Below are 21,053 nucleotides of genomic sequence, written 5' to 3'. Positions count from 1 at the left end.
TGGTCTACTCTGCTCTGATTGGTCAGAGGGCCCAGTCTGTTGTGATTGGCCTTCTGTGCTCTGATTGGTCAGATGACCCAGTCTGTTGTGATTGGCCTTCTGTGCTCTGATTGGTCAGATGACCCAGTCTGTTGTGATTGGTCTACTCTGCTCTGATTGGTCAGATGGCCCAGTCTGTTGTGATTGATCTACTCTGCTCTGATTGGTCAGATGGCCCAGTCTGTTGTGATTGGTCTACTCCGCTCTGATTGGTCAGATGACCCAGTCTGTTGTGATTGGTCTACTCTTCTCTGATTGGTCAGAGGGCCCAGTCTGTTGTGATTGGCCTTCTGTGCTCTGATTGGTTAGAGGGCCCAGTCTGTTGTGATTGGCCTTCTGTGCTCTGATTGGTCAGATGACCCAGTCTGTTGTGATTGGCCTTCTGTGCTCTGATTGGTCAGATGACCCAGTCTGTTGTGATTGGTCTACTCTGCTCTGATTGGTCAGATGACCCAGTCTGTTGTGATTGGTCTACTCTGCTCTGATTGGTCAGAGGGCCCAGTCTGTTGTGATTGGCCTTCTGTGCTCTGATTGGTCAGAGGGCCCAGTCTGTTGTGATTGGTTTTCTCTGCTCTGATTGGTCAGAGGGGCCAGTCTGTTGTGATTGGCCTTCTGTGCTCTGATTGGTCAGATGGTCCAGTCTGTTGTGATTGGTCTACTCTGCTCTGATTGGTCAGATGGCCCAGTCTGTTGTGATTGGCCTTCTGTGCTCTGATTGGTCAGATGACCCAGTCTGTTGTGATTGGCCTTCTGTGCTCTGATTGGTCAGATGGTCCAGTCTGTTGTGATTGGCCTTCTGTGCTCTGATTGGTCAGATGACCCAGTCTGTTGTGATTGGTCTACTCTGCTCTGATTGGTCAGAGGGCCCAGTCTGTTGTGATTGGTCTACTCTGCTCGGATTGGTCAGATGGCCCAGTCTGTTGTGATTGGCCTTCTGTGCTCTGATTGGTCAGATGACCCAGTCTGTTGTGATTGGTCTACTCTGCTCGGATTGGTCAGAGGGCCCAGTCTGTTGTGATTGGCCTTCTGTGCTCTGATTGGTCAGATGACCCAGTCTGTTGTGATTGGCCTTCTGTGCTCTGATTGGTCAGATGACCCAGTCTGTTGTGATTGGTCTACTCTGCTCTGATTGGTCAGATGGCCCAGTCTGTTGTGATTGGCCTTCTGTGCTCTGATTGGTCAGATGACCCAGTCTGTTGTGATTGGCCTTCTGTGCTCTGATTGGTCAGATGACCCAGTCTGTTGTGATTGGTCTACTCTGCTCTGATTGGTCAGATGGCCCAGTCTGTTGTGATTGATCTACTCTGCTCTGATTGGTCAGATGGCCCAGTCTGTTGTGATTGGTCTACTCCGCTCTGATTGGTCAGATGACCCAGTCTGTTGTGATTGGTCTACTCTGCTCTGATTGGTCAGAGGGCCCAGTCTGTTGTGATTGGCCTTCTGTGCTCTGATTGGTCAGATGACCCAGTCTGTTGTGATTGGTTTTCTCTGCTCTGATTGGTCAGAGGGCCCAGTCTGTTGTGATTGGCCTTCTGTGCTCTGATTGGTCAGATGACCCAGTCTGTTGTGTTTGGCCTTCTGTGCTCTGATTGGTCAGATGACCCAGTCTGTTGTGTTTGGCCTTCTGTGCTCTGATTGGTCAGATGACCCAGTCTGTTGTGATTGGTCTACTCTGCTCTGATTGGTCAGATGACCCAGTCTGCTGTGATTGGTGTACTCTGCTCTGATTGGTCAGAGGGCCCAGTCTGTTGTGATTGGTCTACTCTGCTCGGATTGGTCAGATGGCCCAGTCTGTTGTGATTGGCCTTCTGTGCTCTGATTGGTCAGATGACCCAGTCTGTTGTGATTGGTCTACTCTGCTCTGATTGGTCAGAGGGCCCAGTCTGTTGTGATTGGCCTTCTGTGCTCTGATTGGTCAGATGACCCAGTCTGTTGTGATTGGCCTTCTGTGCTCTGATTGGTCAGATGGTCCAGTCTGTTGTGATTGGCCTTCTGTGCTCTGATTGGTCAGATGACCCAGTCTGTTGTGATTGGTCTACTCTGCTCTGATTGGTCAGAGGGCCCAGTCTGTTGTGATTGGTCTACTCTGCTCGGATTGGTCAGATGGCCCAGTCTGTTGTGATTGGCCTTCTGTGCTCTGATTGGTCAGATGACCCAGTCTGTTGTGATTGGTCTACTCTGCTCTGATTGGTCAGAGGGCCCAGTCTGTTGTGATTGGCCTTCTGTTCTCTGATTGGTCAGATGACCCAGTCTGTTGTGATTGGCCTTCTGTGCTCTGATTGGTCAGATGGCCCAGTCTGTTGTGATTGGCCTTCTGTGCTCTGATTGGTCAGATGACCCAGTCTCTTGTGATTGGTCTACTCTGCTCTGATTGGTCAGATGGCCCAGTCTGTTGTGATTGACCTACTCTGCTCTGATTGGTCAGATGGCCCAGTCTGTTGTGATTGGTCTACTCCGCTCTGATTGGTCAGATGACCCAGTCTGTTGTGATTGGTCTACTCTGCTCTGATTGGTCAGAGGGCCCAGTCTGTTGTGATTGGCCTTCTGTGCTCTGATTGGTTAGAGTGCCCAGTCTGTTGTGATTGGCCTTCTGTGCTCTGATTGGTCAGATGACCCAGTCTGTTGTGATTGGCCTTCTGTGCTCTGATTGGTCAGATGACCCAGTCTGTTGTGATTGGTCTACTCTGCTCTGATTGGTCAGATGACCCAGTCTGTTGTGATTGGTCTACTCTGCTCTGATTGGTCAGAGGGCCCAGTCTGTTGTGATTGGCCTTCTGTGCTCTGATTGGTCAGAGGGCCCAGTCTGTTGTGATTGGTTTTCTCTGCTCTGATTGGTCAGAGGGGCCAGTCTGTTGTGATTGGCCTTCTGTGCTCTGATTGGTCAGATGGTCCAGTCTGTTGTGATTGGTCTACTCTGCTCTGATTGGTCAGATGGCCCAGTCTGTTGTGATTGGCCTTCTGTGCTCTGATTGGTCAGATGACCCAGTCTGTTGTGATTGGCCTTCTGTGCTCTGATTGGTCAGATGGTCCAGTCTGTTGTGATTGGCCTTCTGTGCTCTGATTGGTCAGATGACCCAGTCTGTTGTGATTGGTCTACTCTGCTCTGATTGGTCAGAGGGCCCAGTCTGTTGTGATTGGTCTACTCTGCTCGGATTGGTCAGATGGCCCAGTCTGTTGTGATTGGCCTTCTGTGCTCTGATTGGTCAGATGACCCAGTCTGTTGTGATTGGTCTACTCTGCTCGGATTGGTCAGAGGGCCCAGTCTGTTGTGATTGGCCTTCTGTGCTCTGATTGGTCAGATGACCCAGTCTGTTGTGATTGGCCTTCTGTGCTCTGATTGGTCAGATGACCCAGTCTGTTGTGATTGGTCTACTCTGCTCTGATTGGTCAGAGGGCCCAGTCTGTTGTGATTGGCCTTCTGTGCTCTGATTGGTCAGATGACCCAGTCTGTTGTGATTGGTCTACTCTGCTCTGATTGGTCAGATGGCCCAGTCTGTTGTGATTGATCTACTCTGCTCTGATTGGTCAGATGGCCCAGTCTGTTGTGATTGGTCTACTCCGCTCTGATTGGTCAGATGACCCAGTCTGTTGTGATTGGTCTACTCTGCTCTGATTGGTCAGAGGGCCCAGTCTGTTGTGATTGGCCTTCTGTGCTCTGATTGGTCAGATGACCCAGTCTGTTGTGATTGGTTTTCTCTGCTCTGATTAGTCAGAGGGCCCAGTCTGTTGTGATTGGCCTTCTGTGCTCTGATTGGTCAGATGACCCAGTCTGTTGTGTTTGGCCTTCTGTGCTCTGATTGGTCAGATGACCCAGTCTGTTGTGTTTGGCCTTCTGTGCTCTGATTGGTCAGATGACCCAGTCTGTTGTGATTGGTCTACTCTGCTCTGATTGGTCAGATGACCCAGTCTGCTGTGATTGGTGTACTCTGCTCTGATTGGTCAGAGGGCCCAGTCTGTTGTGATTGGTCTACTCTGCTCGGATTGGTCAGATGGCCCAGTCTGTTGTGATTGGCCTTCTGTGCTCTGATTGGTCAGATGACCCAGTCTGTTGTGATTGGTCTACTCTGCTCTGATTGGTCAGAGGGCCCAGTCTGTTGTGATTGGCCTTCTGTGCTCTGATTGGTCAGATGACCCAGTCTGTTGTGATTGGCCTTCTGTGCTCTGATTGGTCAGATGACCCAGTCTGTTGTGATTGGTCTACTCTGCTCTGATTGGTCAGATGGCCCAGTCTGTTGTGATTGATCTACTCTGCTCTGATTGGTCAGATGGCCCAGTCTGTTGTGATTGGTCTACTCCGCTCTGATTGGTCAGATGACCCAGTCTGTTGTGATTGGTCTACTCTTCTCTGATTGGTCAGAGGGCCCAGTCTGTTGTGATTGGCCTTCTGTGCTCTGATTGGTTAGAGGGCCCAGTCTGTTGTGATTGGCCTTCTGTGCTCTGATTGGTCAGATGACCCAGTCTGTTGTGATTGGCCTTCTGTGCTCTGATTGGTCAGATGACCCAGTCTGTTGTGATTGGTCTACTCTGCTCTGATTGGTCAGATGACCCAGTCTGTTGTGATTGGTCTACTCTGCTCTGATTGGTCAGAGGGCCCAGTCTGTTGTGATTGGCCTTCTGTGCTCTGATTGGTCAGAGGGCCCAGTCTGTTGTGATTGGTTTTCTCTGCTCTGATTGGTCAGAGGGGCCAGTCTGTTGTGATTGGCCTTCTGTGCTCTGATTGGTCAGATGGTCCAGTCTGTTGTGATTGGTCTACTCTGCTCTGATTGGTCAGATGGCCCAGTCTGTTGTGATTGGCCTTCTGTGCTCTGATTGGTCAGATGACCCAGTCTGTTGTGATTGGCCTTCTGTGCTCTGATTGGTCAGATGGTCCAGTCTGTTGTGATTGGCCTTCTGTGCTCTGATTGGTCAGATGACCCAGTCTGTTGTGATTGGTCTACTCTGCTCTGATTGGTCAGAGGGCCCAGTCTGTTGTGATTGGTCTACTCTGCTCGGATTGGTCAGATGGCCCAGTCTGTTGTGATTGGCCTTCTGTGCTCTGATTGGTCAGATGACCCAGTCTGTTGTGATTGGTCTACTCTGCTCGGATTGGTCAGAGGGCCCAGTCTGTTGTGATTGGCCTTCTGTGCTCTGATTGGTCAGATGACCCAGTCTGTTGTGATTGGCCTTCTGTGCTCTGATTGGTCAGATGACCCAGTCTGTTGTGATTGGTCTACTCTGCTCTGATTGGTCAGATGGCCCAGTCTGTTGTGATTGGCCTTCTGTGCTCTGATTGGTCAGATGACCCAGTCTGTTGTGATTGGCCTTCTGTGCTCTGATTGGTCAGATGACCCAGTCTGTTGTGATTGGTCTACTCTGCTCTGATTGGTCAGATGGCCCAGTCTGTTGTGATTGATCTACTCTGCTCTGATTGGTCAGATGGCCCAGTCTGTTGTGATTGGTCTACTCCGCTCTGATTGGTCAGATGACCCAGTCTGTTGTGATTGGTCTACTCTGCTCTGATTGGTCAGAGGGCCCAGTCTGTTGTGATTGGCCTTCTGTGCTCTGATTGGTCAGATGACCCAGTCTGTTGTGATTGGTTTTCTCTGCTCTGATTGGTCAGAGGGCCCAGTCTGTTGTGATTGGCCTTCTGTGCTCTGATTGGTCAGATGACCCAGTCTGTTGTGTTTGGCCTTCTGTGCTCTGATTGGTCAGATGACCCAGTCTGTTGTGTTTGGCCTTCTGTGCTCTGATTGGTCAGATGACCCAGTCTGTTGTGATTGGTCTACTCTGCTCTGATTGGTCAGATGACCCAGTCTGCTGTGATTGGTGTACTCTGCTCTGATTGGTCAGAGGGCCCAGTCTGTTGTGATTGGTCTACTCTGCTCGGATTGGTCAGATGGCCCAGTCTGTTGTGATTGGCCTTCTGTGCTCTGATTGGTCAGATGACCCAGTCTGTTGTGATTGGTCTACTCTGCTCTGATTGGTCAGAGGGCCCAGTCTGTTGTGATTGGCCTTCTGTGCTCTGATTGGTCAGATGACCCAGTCTGTTGTGATTGGCCTTCTGTGCTCTGATTGGTCAGATGGTCCAGTCTGTTGTGATTGGCCTTCTGTGCTCTGATTGGTCAGATGACCCAGTCTGTTGTGATTGGTCTACTCTGCTCTGATTGGTCAGAGGGCCCAGTCTGTTGTGATTGGTCTACTCTGCTCGGATTGGTCAGATGGCCCAGTCTGTTGTGATTGGCCTTCTGTGCTCTGATTGGTCAGATGACCCAGTCTGTTGTGATTGGTCTACTCTGCTCTGATTGGTCAGAGGGCCCAGTCTTTTGTGATTGGCCTTCTGTTCTCTGATTGGTCAGATGACCCAGTCTGTTGTGATTGGCCTTCTGTGCTCTGATTGGTCAGATGGCCCAGTCTGTTGTGATTGGTCTACTCTGCTCTGATTGGTCAGATGGCCCAGTCTGTTGTGATTGATCTACTCTGCTCTGATTGGTCAGATGGCCCAGTCTGTTGTGATTGGTCTACTCCGCTCTGATTGGTCAGATGACCCAGTCTGTTGTGATTGGTCTACTCTGCTCTGATTGGTCAGAGGGCCCAGTCTGTTGTGATTGGCCTTCTGTGCTCTGATTGGTTAGAGGGCCCAGTCTGTTGTGATTGCCCTTCTGTGCTCTGATTGGTCAGATGACCCAGTCTGTTGTGATTGGCCTTCTGTGCTCTGATTGGTCAGATGACCCAGTCTGTTGTGATTGGTCTACTCTGCTCTGATTGGTCAGATGACCCAGTCTGTTGTGATTGGTCTACTCTGCTCTGATTGGTCAGAGGGCCCAGTCTGTTGTGATTGGCCTTCTGTGCTCTGATTGGTCAGAGGGCCCAGTCTGTTGTGATTGGTTTTCTCTGCTCTGATTGGTCAGAGGGGCCAGTCTGTTGTGATTGGCCTTCTGTGCTCTGATTGGTCAGATGGTCCAGTCTGTTGTGATTGGTCTACTCTGCTCTGATTGGTCAGATGGCCCAGTCTGTTGTGATTGGCCTTCTGTGCTCTGATTGGTCAGATGACCCAGTCTGTTGTGATTGGCCTTCTGTGCTCTGATTGGTCAGATGGTCCAGTCTGTTGTGATTGGCCTTCTGTGCTCTGATTGGTCAGATGACCCAGTCTGTTGTGATTGGTCTACTCTGCTCTGATTGGTCAGAGGGCCCAGTCTGTTGTGATTGGTCTACTCTGCTCGGATTGGTCAGATGGCCCAGTCTGTTGTGATTGGCCTTCTGTGCTCTGATTGGTCAGATGACCCAGTCTGTTGTGATTGGTCTACTCTGCTCGGATTGGTCAGAGGGCCCAGTCTGTTGTGATTGGCCTTCTGTGCTCTGATTGGTCAGATGACCCAGTCTGTTGTGATTGGCCTTCTGTGCTCTGATTGGTCAGATGACCCAGTCTGTTGTGATTGGTCTACTCTGCTCTGATTGGTCAGAGGGCCCAGTCTGTTGTGATTGGCCTTCTGTGCTCTGATTGGTCAGATGACCCAGTCTGTTGTGATTGGCCTTCTGTGCTCTGATTTGTCAGATGGCCCAGTCTGTTGTGATTGATCTACTCTGCTCTGATTGGTCAGATGGCCCAGTCTGTTGTGATTGGTCTACTCCGCTCTGATTGGTCAGATGACCCAGTCTGTTGTGATTGGTCTACTCTGCTCTGATTGGTCAGAGGGCCCAGTCTGTTGTGATTGGCCTTCTGTGCTCTGATTGGTCAGATGACCCAGTCTGTTGTGATTGGTCTACTCTGCTCTGATTGGTCAGAGGGCCCAGTCTGTTGTGATTGGCCTTCTGTGCTCTGATTGGTCAGATGACCCAGTCTGTTGTGATTGGTTTTCCCTGCTCTGATTAGTCAGAGGGCCCAGTCTGTTGTGATTGGCCTTCTGTGCTCTGATTGGTCAGATGACCCAGTCTGTTGTGTTTGGCCTTCTGTGCTCTGATTGGTCAGATGACCCAGTCTGTTGTAGGGGTGGGAATCTCTAGGCACCTCACGATTCGATTCGATTACGATTCAGAGGGCTGCGATTCGATGCTAAATCGATTATCAGAATCTTTTTTTTGTGTGTGTGTGACTATAAATACTTTGCTTTAAAAGTACAAAGTAATGACCCATAAAGAATTAACGTACAATATATTTTATTAACATTGCAAAGAACCAACAGGAAAATACATGTGTGTCTGAACTAGCAGCAGCATATTTGTAGTAAATTAATAATATAACAACGACCGGTAACGTTACAGCCGAGTGTTTTTCCTCCTCTGGCTGGAAACGTGTCATATGGCTTCTCATATGTGTCTTGTTTCCGAAATATTTTAGTTTTACTCTACAAAGCTTACAACTAGTGTGGCTCTTGTCCAGCTCCTTTCCCCCTTCAACTTCAGAAGCCAAAATATTTCCACACGTCAGCTTTTAACGAGGAGGGTGTTTGGATTTGGCGCTCAGCCATCGCGTCCGCGTCTGTTATGTGCACGCCACAGACGGTCCGACCACTGCACTTCCGCGCTTCAGAGTTCCGTCTTTCGCGTTCCGTCAATATTACGTTATTATAAATATATTTCTAAATTTTTTTTTTTTTTTTGGAAAATCGATTTTTGACAATTGTGAATCGATTCAGAATCGTCCACATCCGCATCGCGATGCATCTAAGAATCGATTTTTCCCCCCACCCCTAGTCTGTTGTGTTTGGCCTTCTGTGCTTTGATTGGTCAGATGACCCAGTCTGTTGTGATTGGTCTACTCTGCTCTGATTGGTCAGATGACCCAGTCTGCTGTGATTGGTGTACTCTGCTCTGATTGGTCAGATGACCCAGTCTGTTGTGATTGGTCTACTCTGCTCTGATTGGTCAGAGGGCCCAGTCTGTTGTGATTGGCCTTCTGTGCTCTGATTGGTCAGAGGGCCCAGTCTGTTGTGATTGGTTTTCTCTGCTCTGATTGGTCAGAGGGGCCAGTCTGTTGTGATTGGCCTTCTGTGCTCTGATTGGTCAGAGGGCCCAGTCTGTTGTGATTGGCCTTCTGTGCTCTGATTGGTCAGAGGGCCCAGTCTGTTATGATTGGTCTTCTCTGCTCTGATTGGTCAGATGACCCAGTCTGTTGTGATTGGTCTACTCTGCTCTGATTGGTCAGATGGCCCAGTCTGTTGTGATTGGTCTTCTCTGCTCTGTGAATGATCAGAAACCAAACGACCATTTCCATTAATGACATATCACAATTAAGTATATTATTTAATCTATTGTTTGAATATTTACTCAACTTTTGGAATAACTTTTAAAATGTGCAGTTTGACAGTTAATAATAAATTGTAGTCTTTGTGTTTTCATTTTTCATTGAAGATCTTGTGTTAACCCCTCGGGAAGCTCAAGAACAAATCTGCCTGAATATTATATTAAATAATAACAATAATAAGTACAACAACAATTATTATTATGTTTACAACTGTCATTGTTTACAACAACAACAACAACAACAACAATAATAATCTTGCGACAGTATAGCAGTAACAAACCTTAGTAATCAAGGGGGCGACAGAGTTACCTTGTAAACGCCTGTCAAAAAGCTGATGCAGTATTATGTCAACAACAGTTTAACTTTAAATAACTTGCACAGTGAGATTTTGGATGTTCAGAAAAGCTTGAAATTAAGCTTGCATTGCTAAAAGCCCTCATATACAATAGCTTATGTATCGGGCAAAGCAACTTGCATTTCAAAATAGAGGTAAACCAGCTCTTCTGCGCCTGACTCTACAACTTTCATGGAAGATTTGTTTTAACTCCCCAGGAAGTTTAACTTCATTGATTCCCATGCTGAGAGTGTCAGGGTGACAGAAGCTCTTAATGCAGACAGCGTGATGGACTGATCTCTAAGGCTGTACTTTGATTCGCTCTCAAAGACAGCTCACCGTCTTTGGTGCGAGACAAGAAACAAATTATCCCAGTACCTCCTATTCTTCCTTCAACCCCTTTTTTGTGAAGTTCTTAACATAGATCTGTACGTTTTCTTATTTCAAGAGAAAAATATATGTTTTTGAGTAGGGATGTGCCCGAAGCCGGAAAGGCACGGATAATGACTTTAAAATGAATAACGAATATTCGGCAGACACAGTCATTCCTCGTGTTTGCTGTAACAGGTGAGATAGCTTGATATTAAACCTCTAAAATCACTACGCAATAACGAGTATTTGAAGTGAAGGAATGTAAACTCACATCAAATAGTAGCGTCGCCGTCTCTGTGTGTCTCTCAGAAATCAGAGCTTGGCAAGAATATCAACTAAGGCCATGTTTACACCTGGTATTAGACGACACTAAATGCAGGTGTAAACGGGGTGTTAAACGTTTTGAGCTTGTCCACTTTCGACCAGGGAGTTGAAAACGCATTTGACCGGATTGATTTCGTAGTGTAAACGCTCATGTGGATGAATGTGTTCAAACAGCCACAAAACACCGTCTGCTCCCCGTCTACTGATCTAATGAGTAAACATTACAGGAAGAGCTCTAGCCAGACTGGATTTAAGACCCAAGTTTGGTTTGAAGATGAAAAATGTACCAAGCACAATGTTCTCTCTCCATTCCTGATTTCTAACACACACTCACAGCGTCCGGCTGATCTTGAGACTGTCCGAGCAGACACTAAAGCTGATGCTCTCCGTGTGTTTTATCATCGTCTCCGGACACGTTCATATGTAAATTGCGTAGGTTTATTTCGTCCATTAGATCGAAAGATCTGAAAATATATATATTTACCCACCGATCACCGATCACAAATCAGGACAGAAGTGGTTGAAAGAGACGGATTAAAACACCAGGTGTAACGGGTATGTGTCTCCCTCGATTACTTGTGATCCGATCGACCAAAACACATCTTAATACCAGCTGTAAACAGAGCCTAAGATACTGAATCATCCACTTTGTCTACTAACTACTTGATATGTCTATTTAAATGTTTTAAACCTTGTATGATATGAAAGGCTACATGATATTTCTCTGCCTCTCTCTTGGAGACGTCAAGCATTTATGTATTCTTAATAATGCATATTCTTGTATGCATTTTAGCAATTTTCAAACACTAAATATTTTTGAGGGATTGAGCCAAAAATAATGAGAAAAATACAAAGAACCTTTTAAAATACCCAAAGTCCAACACAACTTCTACCCTACCGCAATGGGCGGGATTTGCCCCGAATTATGGGAACAAAGTGCGTTACAGCGAGGCATGATGGGTCATTAGTGGTGTGTGTGTGCGGACAGGTGGAGGCCGAGCAGGTGTTCATATATGCATCTGGAGACGACCTCCTCCAGCTCTCAGGAGGATACAGGGAATTATACGGGAACAGAGACAGAAGATGAAGTCCACAGCTCCTTCATTAGGAACTCCAGCAGAGCGAAAATGAAGTTTGATGAAGGAGGCTGTTCTTTTAACACAAGAGGATGGACTTTAAATTAAACAGCATGATAATCCATAGGCCTTTCTGCATACCTCACTATGAGATAGAAGGACAACTGCAATGAAAAGTGTAGCTGAATTTGTTAGATTGAATTACTAGGAACACGTTCATGTTCAAGAGTCTTTCTTTCTAAATCAGAATTAAATGAATGGGTGTTTTAACTAGAGTCCATCCACACTTCCAACGATTCATTTTTCAACATGGAACTGAGAAATCTTGCAACGTTAGTTCATGCAAGGTCACGGCAGTACGGACGCCCACAGAGTAAATGCATTACTTTTTCTGTCTTGTAATCTTGACTCCAATTCGGGGCAAAAAATAAAACGACATACAATAACACAATATCGTTCAAAAGTTTGGGTTCACTAAGATTTTTTTTAAATTATTATTTTATTCAGCAAGGATGTATTAAATTAATCAAAAGTGACAATAAACTCATTTATATTGTTACAAAAAATATATATTTCAAATAAATGCTGTTCTTTTTTAATTTTCTATTTATCAAAGAATCCTTAAAAAAAAAACATTACTTTCCACAAAAATATGAAGCAGCACAACTCTATTATCAACATTGATAATAATCAGAAATGTTTCTTGAGCATCAAATCATCATATTAGAGTGATTTCTGAAGGATCATGTGACACTGAAGACTGGAGTAATGATACTGGAAATTCAGCTTTGATCGCAGGAATAAATTACACTTGAAAATATATTCACATATATTCGTTTCCTAAAAATGTTTTTTTCAAAATTATAAAAAATCGTACTGACCCAAAACCTGTATATGTTTCATAATTTATAATTATATAATTGCCCGGAAATTAAATGACAGGATTTAGAAAAAAAGAAAGAGACATTATAACAAAATAAAAATATTTCAGATTTCACCACTATTTCTAGATCACCAATAAAACAAGTAAATTAATTGATCATAAGAACTCATGAGAATATCTTATTCAGATTGTTCTGACAATATAACTTGTAGTACAAAAATATTATTAAATAGAATCAAAAATAGAAGCAATCTCACTCTCAGCCACCTTCATATTTAATGTAAAAAAAAATATTTTAAATTTATATACTGTGTGTATTGGAGGCTGAACAACAAAAACAGGCACAGCAAGATTAAACGAGAGAAGCGTGTACAAAATGTTGTTCTTATTTCTCAACAAGCTCTGCAGACTCCACAGATTACACAGTCTATTGTTGGACCAGTACCTGTCTTTGAACGATGGCCAGACTGTCCCGGGCCTTGTTCAGAAGCTCCTCCACAGCTTTCGGATCTCCCACTGTCCGGTTCTCCCTGAACGCATCTCGTACCCTCCGTAGAGCGTACGTCCTACAGAAACAAAATAGATCACTTGGCTTTTAACATTTGCTAGCTCATGTAAAATTCATCACAATTGTGGGTGCTCCCCAGGGAGTTCAAATTTCTGCAAAATTTCAAGGTAAAAAAACTTGGGTACGAGTCCCATTAAAACCGAGTCATGATTAATGAAAAACAAAGACTTGTAAAATGAAGCTAAAATGGCATGGTTGCCTCACGTTTGTTTTTGTTAACACTATCGGCCGGGTGCTACGTTATTTCAAACATGACACAGCATTAACGTTTAAGCAATACTCACAAGGCATGTGATCCGAACTGCTGTGATACATTCAACAACATGTTTCATTGCTTTCCTTTCAAAGCAATGAAACGTGCAACATGAAACATTGCAACGTAATATAATTTTGTAGAAATGTCCCCACAGAAGTCACTTTCCAACCAAGCAGCTTTCTGTTGACCAAGACCACACATTTCTGTGACCAACATGAACCTGTTGCAAAATCTATGTGGGAAAAGTTGTTTGCAAAACTCTTAAAGAAATGACTGGATTTCGAACTTGAAACTTTGCTTAGGAAAAAATAAATCTGACTTGATTTTTGAAAGAAAGCAGTTTTAAACACCTCTAGCTGTCTGGACATTGACATAAACATTGACTTTATTCCAAAACTAAAAGATCACAAGAACCACTGCAAGGTTTACAAACTAAGTCATTGAAAGCAAATATAATCCCATTATTTACACAGAATTCAAGTCTCTTTTATCCATTATGATGCGGGTTTCTGCCGATGGAGGAACTCAAAAGAAGGGTTAGGTGGAAGAACTACATTAAAGGGTTTGTTCACCCAAAAGTTAATTTTTGTCATTAATTATTCACTCTCATGTTGTTCAAAACAAAGACTTTTGTTCATCTTCTAAACATAAATGAAGATCTTTTTGATGAAAGTTGAGATATTCCTGTTCCTCCATTGACAGCTACGCAACTACCACTTTGACGCTTCAAAAGTTCATAAAGAGATGCTGATAATCCATATGAATTGAGCGGTTTAGTCCACATTTTCTGAAGAGACTCAATCGCTTTATATGATGCGAACAGATTGAATTCATCAACTCACACATTAGTTGTGGTAAACGGAAGCTCAAGCATGTTCACATGACGTGTAAGAACCAATGAGCTTCTGTTTATGTTCGCTGATCAATGTTTACATGTGAAAAAAAGCTTAAAATTCAAACTGTTCATCATATAAAGCCATCGAGTCTCTTCAGAAAATTTGGACTAAAACGCACAATTCATATGGATTCATTTTACAATCTCTTTATGAACTTTTTGAAGCGTAAAAGTGGTAGTTGCGTAGGGGTGTAATCACGATACGATACGATATCGATTCTCTCAGCCAGCGATACGATATTTGCCGATACCTCAAAAAATTATACAATTCGATTCGATTCAGGGCTATATCGATCAATTAATCGATATTTAGATATTATGTGCCAAGTGTACACAACCGGTTACGTTTATTAACTCACAATACATCCAAAAATATATAACAAGAACGTTTATTTAAACTCTTTTAAAATTGGACACCCTCTCCCAATTTCGAACATTTACAAGTTTTTTGTTAGCTGCTACAAGTAAAAAAAAAACATTATATATGAAAATAAACAAGAACGGAGTTATCTGTTTTTGCAAATGAACTGTGGCACTGTGTGTGTGGCAAAAGCAGACAGCTCCACATTTCATGTTTCAGAGTTAAACAAAGCCAAGTATTTGCTATGATACATAATAAAACACTTGGTTATTAATCTGTAACGTTAATCTCCTCAGCTGACATAGACGCCTGTCAAACTTTGTTGTTGTGATTAACGTACACGCGATACAGAGAGCCTTTCACTCACCACTAAACGTGCTGTTTTAACAAGCTTCCGTGACAAAGTTTCAGCTTTTATTTTACTTTTACGCCCCGAAGAAGATATCACAGGTTCATCAAGTTCGCTGAAATCCATCCTCGATCACTTTTAGTCAGCTTTGACGAAACTCCTCTCAGCTAGCGCGTCTTTTTGACTCTTTTCAAAGTGACAAGCAGCGTCACCTGACCTGAATACTGCGTACAGATTTGCTAAAACAGACTTTTCGGGGCTTGTTGTTTCTGCTGTAAAACATGAACTCGCGATGACAGTGGAAAATACCGGCTTTTGTGACAAAGGGTTCAGTCAATCTTGTCAGGCGTCTATTTCAGCGGAGAAAAGTTACGTGAGGATGTGGAGTGTGTCAAAATAAAGGTACCGTACATCGATATTTTATGTGTGGAATCGATGCATCGTATCGTGACGTTTGATCGATGCATCGATCCATATCGATGTTACACCCCTATAGTTGCGTAGACTGTCAATGGAGGAACAGGAATATCTCAAATTTCATCAAAAAGATCTTCATTTGTGTTCTGAAGATGAACGAAAGTCTTACGGGTTTGGACATGAGGGAGAGTAATTAATGGCAGAATTTTCATTTGTGGGTGAACTATCCCTTTAAGAAATGAGATCTGACTGACAAGGATGCAATGAGCTCGTCACATCGTGGCGGGGGGACAAGGAGCATCGCTGACAGCGCATTGGGTTTAAGACAAACTCAGTCACATTTCTTTCGGATGGCAGAGTTCATTAGCGCCAGTGCTGTGTGTGCCACATGCTAATAATGCTGGAGCCATTAGACAGCCAGTTACTAAACTGTAAGGTAGATTCACACATCTACACTTCTGGGGAGAGAAAACCCGAGGAGGAAACACATCTCCAGCCTTTTCATCTGGAAACACGAGCAGTGTGAGGCAAACGAAGGCCCGGTGCCACGCCAAGATCAAAGTTTCTCCTGGCACCCGAGGAACCACCTCCACCAACACGCTCTGACAGCCAAATCCAAGCCTCCCACCGTTTCATGGGATGAGGAAGGGAAAAAAACAAGGGAGAAAGGCAGAGAGGTGAAAGAAAATTTGCAAATAATGGGAGAAACCCACAGAGAAAGAGACAGAAGAAGCACACTCATGCGGAAGCTGAAACATCTTAGATCATACACTAAAAAACAACAGATGACAGATGCAAAATTGTTTCTTGAGAAGGAAAAGGGGCAGTTGCTATAAAGAGCGAGTCATCTTTAGAAATATCACAGTGACAGACACTTCAAAGGAGTCAGAAATGAGCAGCCGGCTTTGAAGCACACATCATGTGCTTTTCAACAGGCTTGTGTGTAATAACTGTGACAAATCTGAGGTCAAAACCACACACACACAACACAAGTAAAACTTGTATAAAAAAATAACGGATCATTGAAGTCATCTGATACAACACATTATTACTCAATATTCAGTCCATTCTGGCTTACGTCTGGAATAAAATAAGCTACACCTTATGAAACACGTTAAAGTAGCCATAAACAACACGTTTGGTTGACGAAAACATTCCTTTTCACACAAGTAATGATTACAGGAGAAGAATATTGATTAATAAAGCCTTAGTGTAACCCTTAATTTGTAATATCTCACACAATACTATGTTATGACCTCAAAATACTTTTACCATAGTGCATGATTTGCGAACTAATACATTTAGATTTTTTCATCACATAACGTGCTCCATATGTTGGGCTTTTCTTAACGCGCTTTTAGCACCACTCACTAGACAATTCACTTTGAAAGTGACGCAACGAAACGCATAAGAAGCAATACATTTTTTTTTTTTTTTGGAAATGTCACCATGTGCGAAGAAAAGATGTGCGAAGCTACCAAATTTATTTATAATGATATGAAAACAAGTACAGTAGTGTCCTATACACACACCGTTTCATTGTCTGTTTTAAATCTGTATCTGAAGTGTCCCGCTGAGTCAAAACAAACTCCACGAGGCGTCAGTGATAGTTTTTATTTGGCCTCTAGAGGCCGCTCTCGTACTGTATGATGACATTTATTTCAATTTATTTTACAGCTAGAGTTCTTAATAATAATACATTAAAACAACCTTAAAGGGTAACTAAACCAACTTTTTTTAATTAATGATCTGTAAGACTGGGGCTTTATTAGTGCTGTTCATTGATTCGAGTAACTTTTTTGACATTTGGGTATAAAGTGTTTTAATTCTACACTATATAGTGTAAAAACGTCTGAGTGCTGCCCTCTTCAGGTTGAACGGTGGCTACTGCAGTTGAATTTTCCTATTGGATGTTTGCGGTAGTACGTGACGGTAGCGGTGAGAGCTGACGTAAGCAGGTTTCAGCTCACCACGCCCTTGGTACGAGCTACCACGTCCATGGCAGTATAAAAACATCTTGTTTCGTCAAAACCACTGTAGCGAGTCAGGAGTTGGAATTGCGAGTATTGAAAACGATCAGGATAGAGTATCCGTTCATCCCCTCTATCTCCGCTGGGCTCCGCCCACTTTTCCAGCATTTTTCCAATATTGCCAGTGGGTGGAGTCAGGCTCTGACCAGGGGTTTAGCTACCCTTTAAAAATAAATGTTCCAAAGGGGTTTTTCTTGCGGCGATGCCATAGAAGAACCATTTTTGCTCAGTCCCGCTCAGTCAAAACAAACTCCACGAGGCGTCAGTGATAGTTTTTATTTGGCCTCTAGAGGCCGCTCTCGTACTGTATGATGACAGCAGACTCTTCTCAGCCGCTCCAGCAACGGATGCAACTCGGAAAAACTATCGGTATGGATATTTGCGGATATGTTGTTCCAACATTCGGTTATCGTGGCAAAACCGATCAATCGGTCGACCTCTAGTCCACTTGTAATGCTAGTCAAGCTTCACATCAATTTAACTTCACGTGGACATTTCTGTCTGATTCTCGATGAAAAAAAGAAAAAAAACAGGAGCTTGTACAGTTTGCTACTGTAGCTTTAAGATTTCTACATGCAAACGACCTCGAGTTGCGCGTTAAAGGTTTCCTGCTGAGCTGGGTCTTATATATTTGGCATTTTCACTGCAAGCTGATTTCCCTCAAGTCTAATGTTAGGTATGCTAAGCTAACAGCTTGATACTCCAAGCACAGAAAATTGATTTTAAAAATGCAAATATTGGGTAAACTAGTACATTTTGACTTTGGGCTCTTTGGACTCATTTTAAGAGCTTGTTGCAATGCATGATTTCCTTTTCGTGAAGGTTATGATGCCTAGCATTGCCAAAACAAAAGATTGACATGATCATAGGCCTTCAAAAATAACATTCAGACACTTTTGTTTGCATGGAAAGCAAATATTCAAATCAACATTACAATAGAATAAAGGGCTTTGCATATGTTTCTATATACAATAAGGTCATCTTGGCTCAAGAAATACTTCAGTTTACATCACTTCTCATTACATCACACACTCGGTTAATAATAAACCACTCATATCATTCCTTCGAGGCAACAGCTGATGGATATTTTCAGCATTTGCAGCCATCTGGCTTTAAGGTCATCAACAAGACAAAGCATTTGTCAAGAGGAAAACAGAGACCGATCTGTAGATCTGTGGTGAGTTCTGGTTGGGGCCATTGGACAATTAAGCAGTTGGTCTTTGTCATCAGTGTAGGAATGGCTGAATCATCGAGCATCACGCATATCGAATCCTCAGAGAGACACTCATCCTCTCTGCCAAGTAGCCAGACTTAAATGTGAGCCATGATGCACGTGACAGAGCAACAAAAAGCTTGTGTTTTTAAGCGAATGCGTCATATTGTCGGATATGGTTAAGCTGACCTTAAACAAAAGCATAACATAGCATCCGACTGAATGTAGTGGGTGGGAGCGTGATTAACACATGGCCAGCTGAGAGAATGATATTCATGGAGATGAACAGAAACTCTCACTTAAGATCTTACGACAGCAGATTAGCAAAATTTTGTTCTGTAGGCGACAATTAGCGTAGCATCACCCATGGGCAGTTAAAAACACACAATTAATCCACCTCACCAACACAAAATATGAGTAATAATAGGCATCTAAAAGAACATAAAACAACTTGTTTCATGGTTCTGTGAAGTGGAACCAATTATAATGGCTTAATATTTAATGACACCTTCAGCTGTAAATACACGGGCCATGCTTTATTAGCTAAAGATGCTTCCTGCCCCTGAAATTAAATACACATGTACAGTTTAAAAATGATGAGTGTGGCCAAAATCGTGTTAACAGAACTGTGAGAGAACAAACGAGAAGAAAAAAGGCAAGATGATGGGGGAAAGAGAAACAAGATGAGACAAAGAAAGAAGAAAAGGAGAAATAAGTCGAGACAAAGAGACAAAGCGAGAAGAGAAGATAGGAAGAGAAACTAAAAACCATCATATAAAGCTATTGGAGACAAAGAAGAGACGACAAGAGACGAGACGAGAAGAGACGAGTCTGCAGGCTGTGATGTCAGAGCTTGAGAAGAGAATAGACGAGACGAGACGAGACGAGAAGAGACGAGGTGAGAAGAGACGAGACGAGGCGAGAAAAGACGAGTCTGCAGGCTGTGATGTCAGAGCTTGAGAAGAGAATAGACGAGAAGAGACGAGACGAGACGAGGCGAGAAGAGACCAGTCTGCAGGCTGTGATGTCAGAGCTTGAGAAGAGACGAGAAGAGACGAGAAGAGACGAGACGAGAAGAGACGGGACGAGACAAGACGAGAAGAGACGAGAAGAAACGAGTCTGCAGGCTGTGATGTCAGAGCTTGAGAAGAGAATAGACGAGAAGAGACGAGACGAGACGAGAAGAGACGAGACGAGTCTGCAGGCTGTGATGTCAGAGCTTGAGAAGAGAATAGACGAGAAGAGATGAGAAGAGAAGAGACGAGTCTGCAGGCTGTGATGTCAGAGCTTGAGAATGTCAGAGAAGAGAATAGACGAGAAGAGAATAGACGAGAAGAGACGAGACAAGAAGAGACGAGAAGAGAAGAGACGAGAAGAGAAGAGACAAGAAGAGACAAGAAGAGACGAGACGAGACGAGTCTGCAGGCTGTGATGTCAGAGCTTGAGAAGAGAATAGACGAGAAGAGAAGAGATGAGAAGAGAAGAGAAGAAACAAGAAGAGACGAGAAGAGAATAGACGAGAAGAGACGAGACGAGAAGAGACGAGAAGAGAAGAAACAAGAAGAGACGAGAAGAGAATAGACGAGAAGAGATGAGAAGAGAAGAGACGAGTCTGCAGGCTGTGATGTCAGAGCTTGAGAATGTCAGAGAAGAGAATAGACGAGAAGAGACAAGACGAGACGAGAAGAGAAGAGACGAGAAGAGAAGAGAAGAGAAGAAACAAGAAGAGACGAGAAGAGAATAGACGAGAAGAGACGAGACGAGAAGAGACGAGAATAGACGAGAAGAGACGAGACGAGACGAGTCTGCAGGCTGTGATGTCAGAGCTTGAGAAGAGAATAGACGAGAAGAGACGAGACGAGAAGAGACGAGAATAGACGAGAAGAGACGAGACGAGACGAGTCTGCAGGCTGTGATGTCAGAGCTTGAGAAGAGAATAGACGAGAAGAGAAGAGATGAGAAGAGAAGAGACGAGTCTGCAGGCTGTGATGTCAGAGCTTGAGAAGAGAATAGACGAGAAGAGACGAGACGAGGCGAGAAGAGACGAGTCTGCAGGCTGTGATGTCAGAGCTTGAGAATGTCAGAGAAGAGAATAGACGAGAAGAGACAAGACGAGACGAGAAGAGACGAGAAGAGACGAGAAGAGAATAGACGAGAAGAGAAGAGAAGAGAAGAAACAAGAAGAGACGAGAAGAGAATAGACGAGAAGAGACGAGACGAGAAGAGACGAGAATAGACGAGAAGAGAAGAGACGAGACGAGAAGAGACGAGAAGAGAAGAGACGAGAAGAGACGAGAAGAGACGAGAAGAGAAGAGACGAGAAGAGAAGAGACGAGAAGTGACGAGAAGAGAAGAGACGAGAAGAGAAGAGACGAGAAGAGAAGAGACGAGAAGAGAAGAGACGAGAAGAGAAGAGACGAGAAGAGACGAGAAGAGAAGAGACGAGAAGAGAAGAGACGAGAAGAGACAAGAAGAGAAGAGACGAGAAGAGAAGAGACGAGAAGAGACGAGAAGAGAAGAGACGAGAAGAGAAGAGACGAGAAGAGAAGAGACGAGAAGAGACGAGACGAGAAGAGAAGAGACGAGAAGAGAAGAGACGAGAAGAGACGAGAAGAGAAGAGACGAGAAGAGAAGAGACGAGAAGAGACAAGAAGAGAAGAGACGAGAAGAGAAGAGACGAGAAGAGACGAGAAGAGAAGAGACGAGAAGAGAAGAG

General features: G+C 44.1%; 1 protein-coding gene across 1 annotated transcript in view; it reads right to left on the bottom strand.

Moving 5' to 3' along the window:
- LOC130076506 (LYR motif-containing protein 4A) overlaps positions 1-21,053 on the bottom strand; it is a 109,435-nt gene that overhangs the window by 81,461 nt on the left and 6,921 nt on the right. Inside the window, exon 2 of the mRNA XM_056241602.1 lies at positions 12,694-12,814. Within this exon, the coding sequence (XP_056097577.1) occupies positions 12,694-12,814 (121 nt within the window). The remainder of the gene's footprint in view (positions 1-12,693; positions 12,815-21,053) is intronic.

The sequence above is a fragment of the Rhinichthys klamathensis genome, unplaced genomic scaffold, assembly GCF_029890125.1.
Source record: "Rhinichthys klamathensis goyatoka isolate OS25496 unplaced genomic scaffold, OSU_Roscu_1.1 h1tg000656l_1, whole genome shotgun sequence".
Taxonomy (NCBI): Eukaryota; Metazoa; Chordata; class Actinopteri; order Cypriniformes; family Leuciscidae; genus Rhinichthys; species Rhinichthys klamathensis.
The sequence above is the reverse complement of the archived record's forward strand: the minus strand, read 5'-3'. Positions and strand labels throughout refer to the sequence as shown.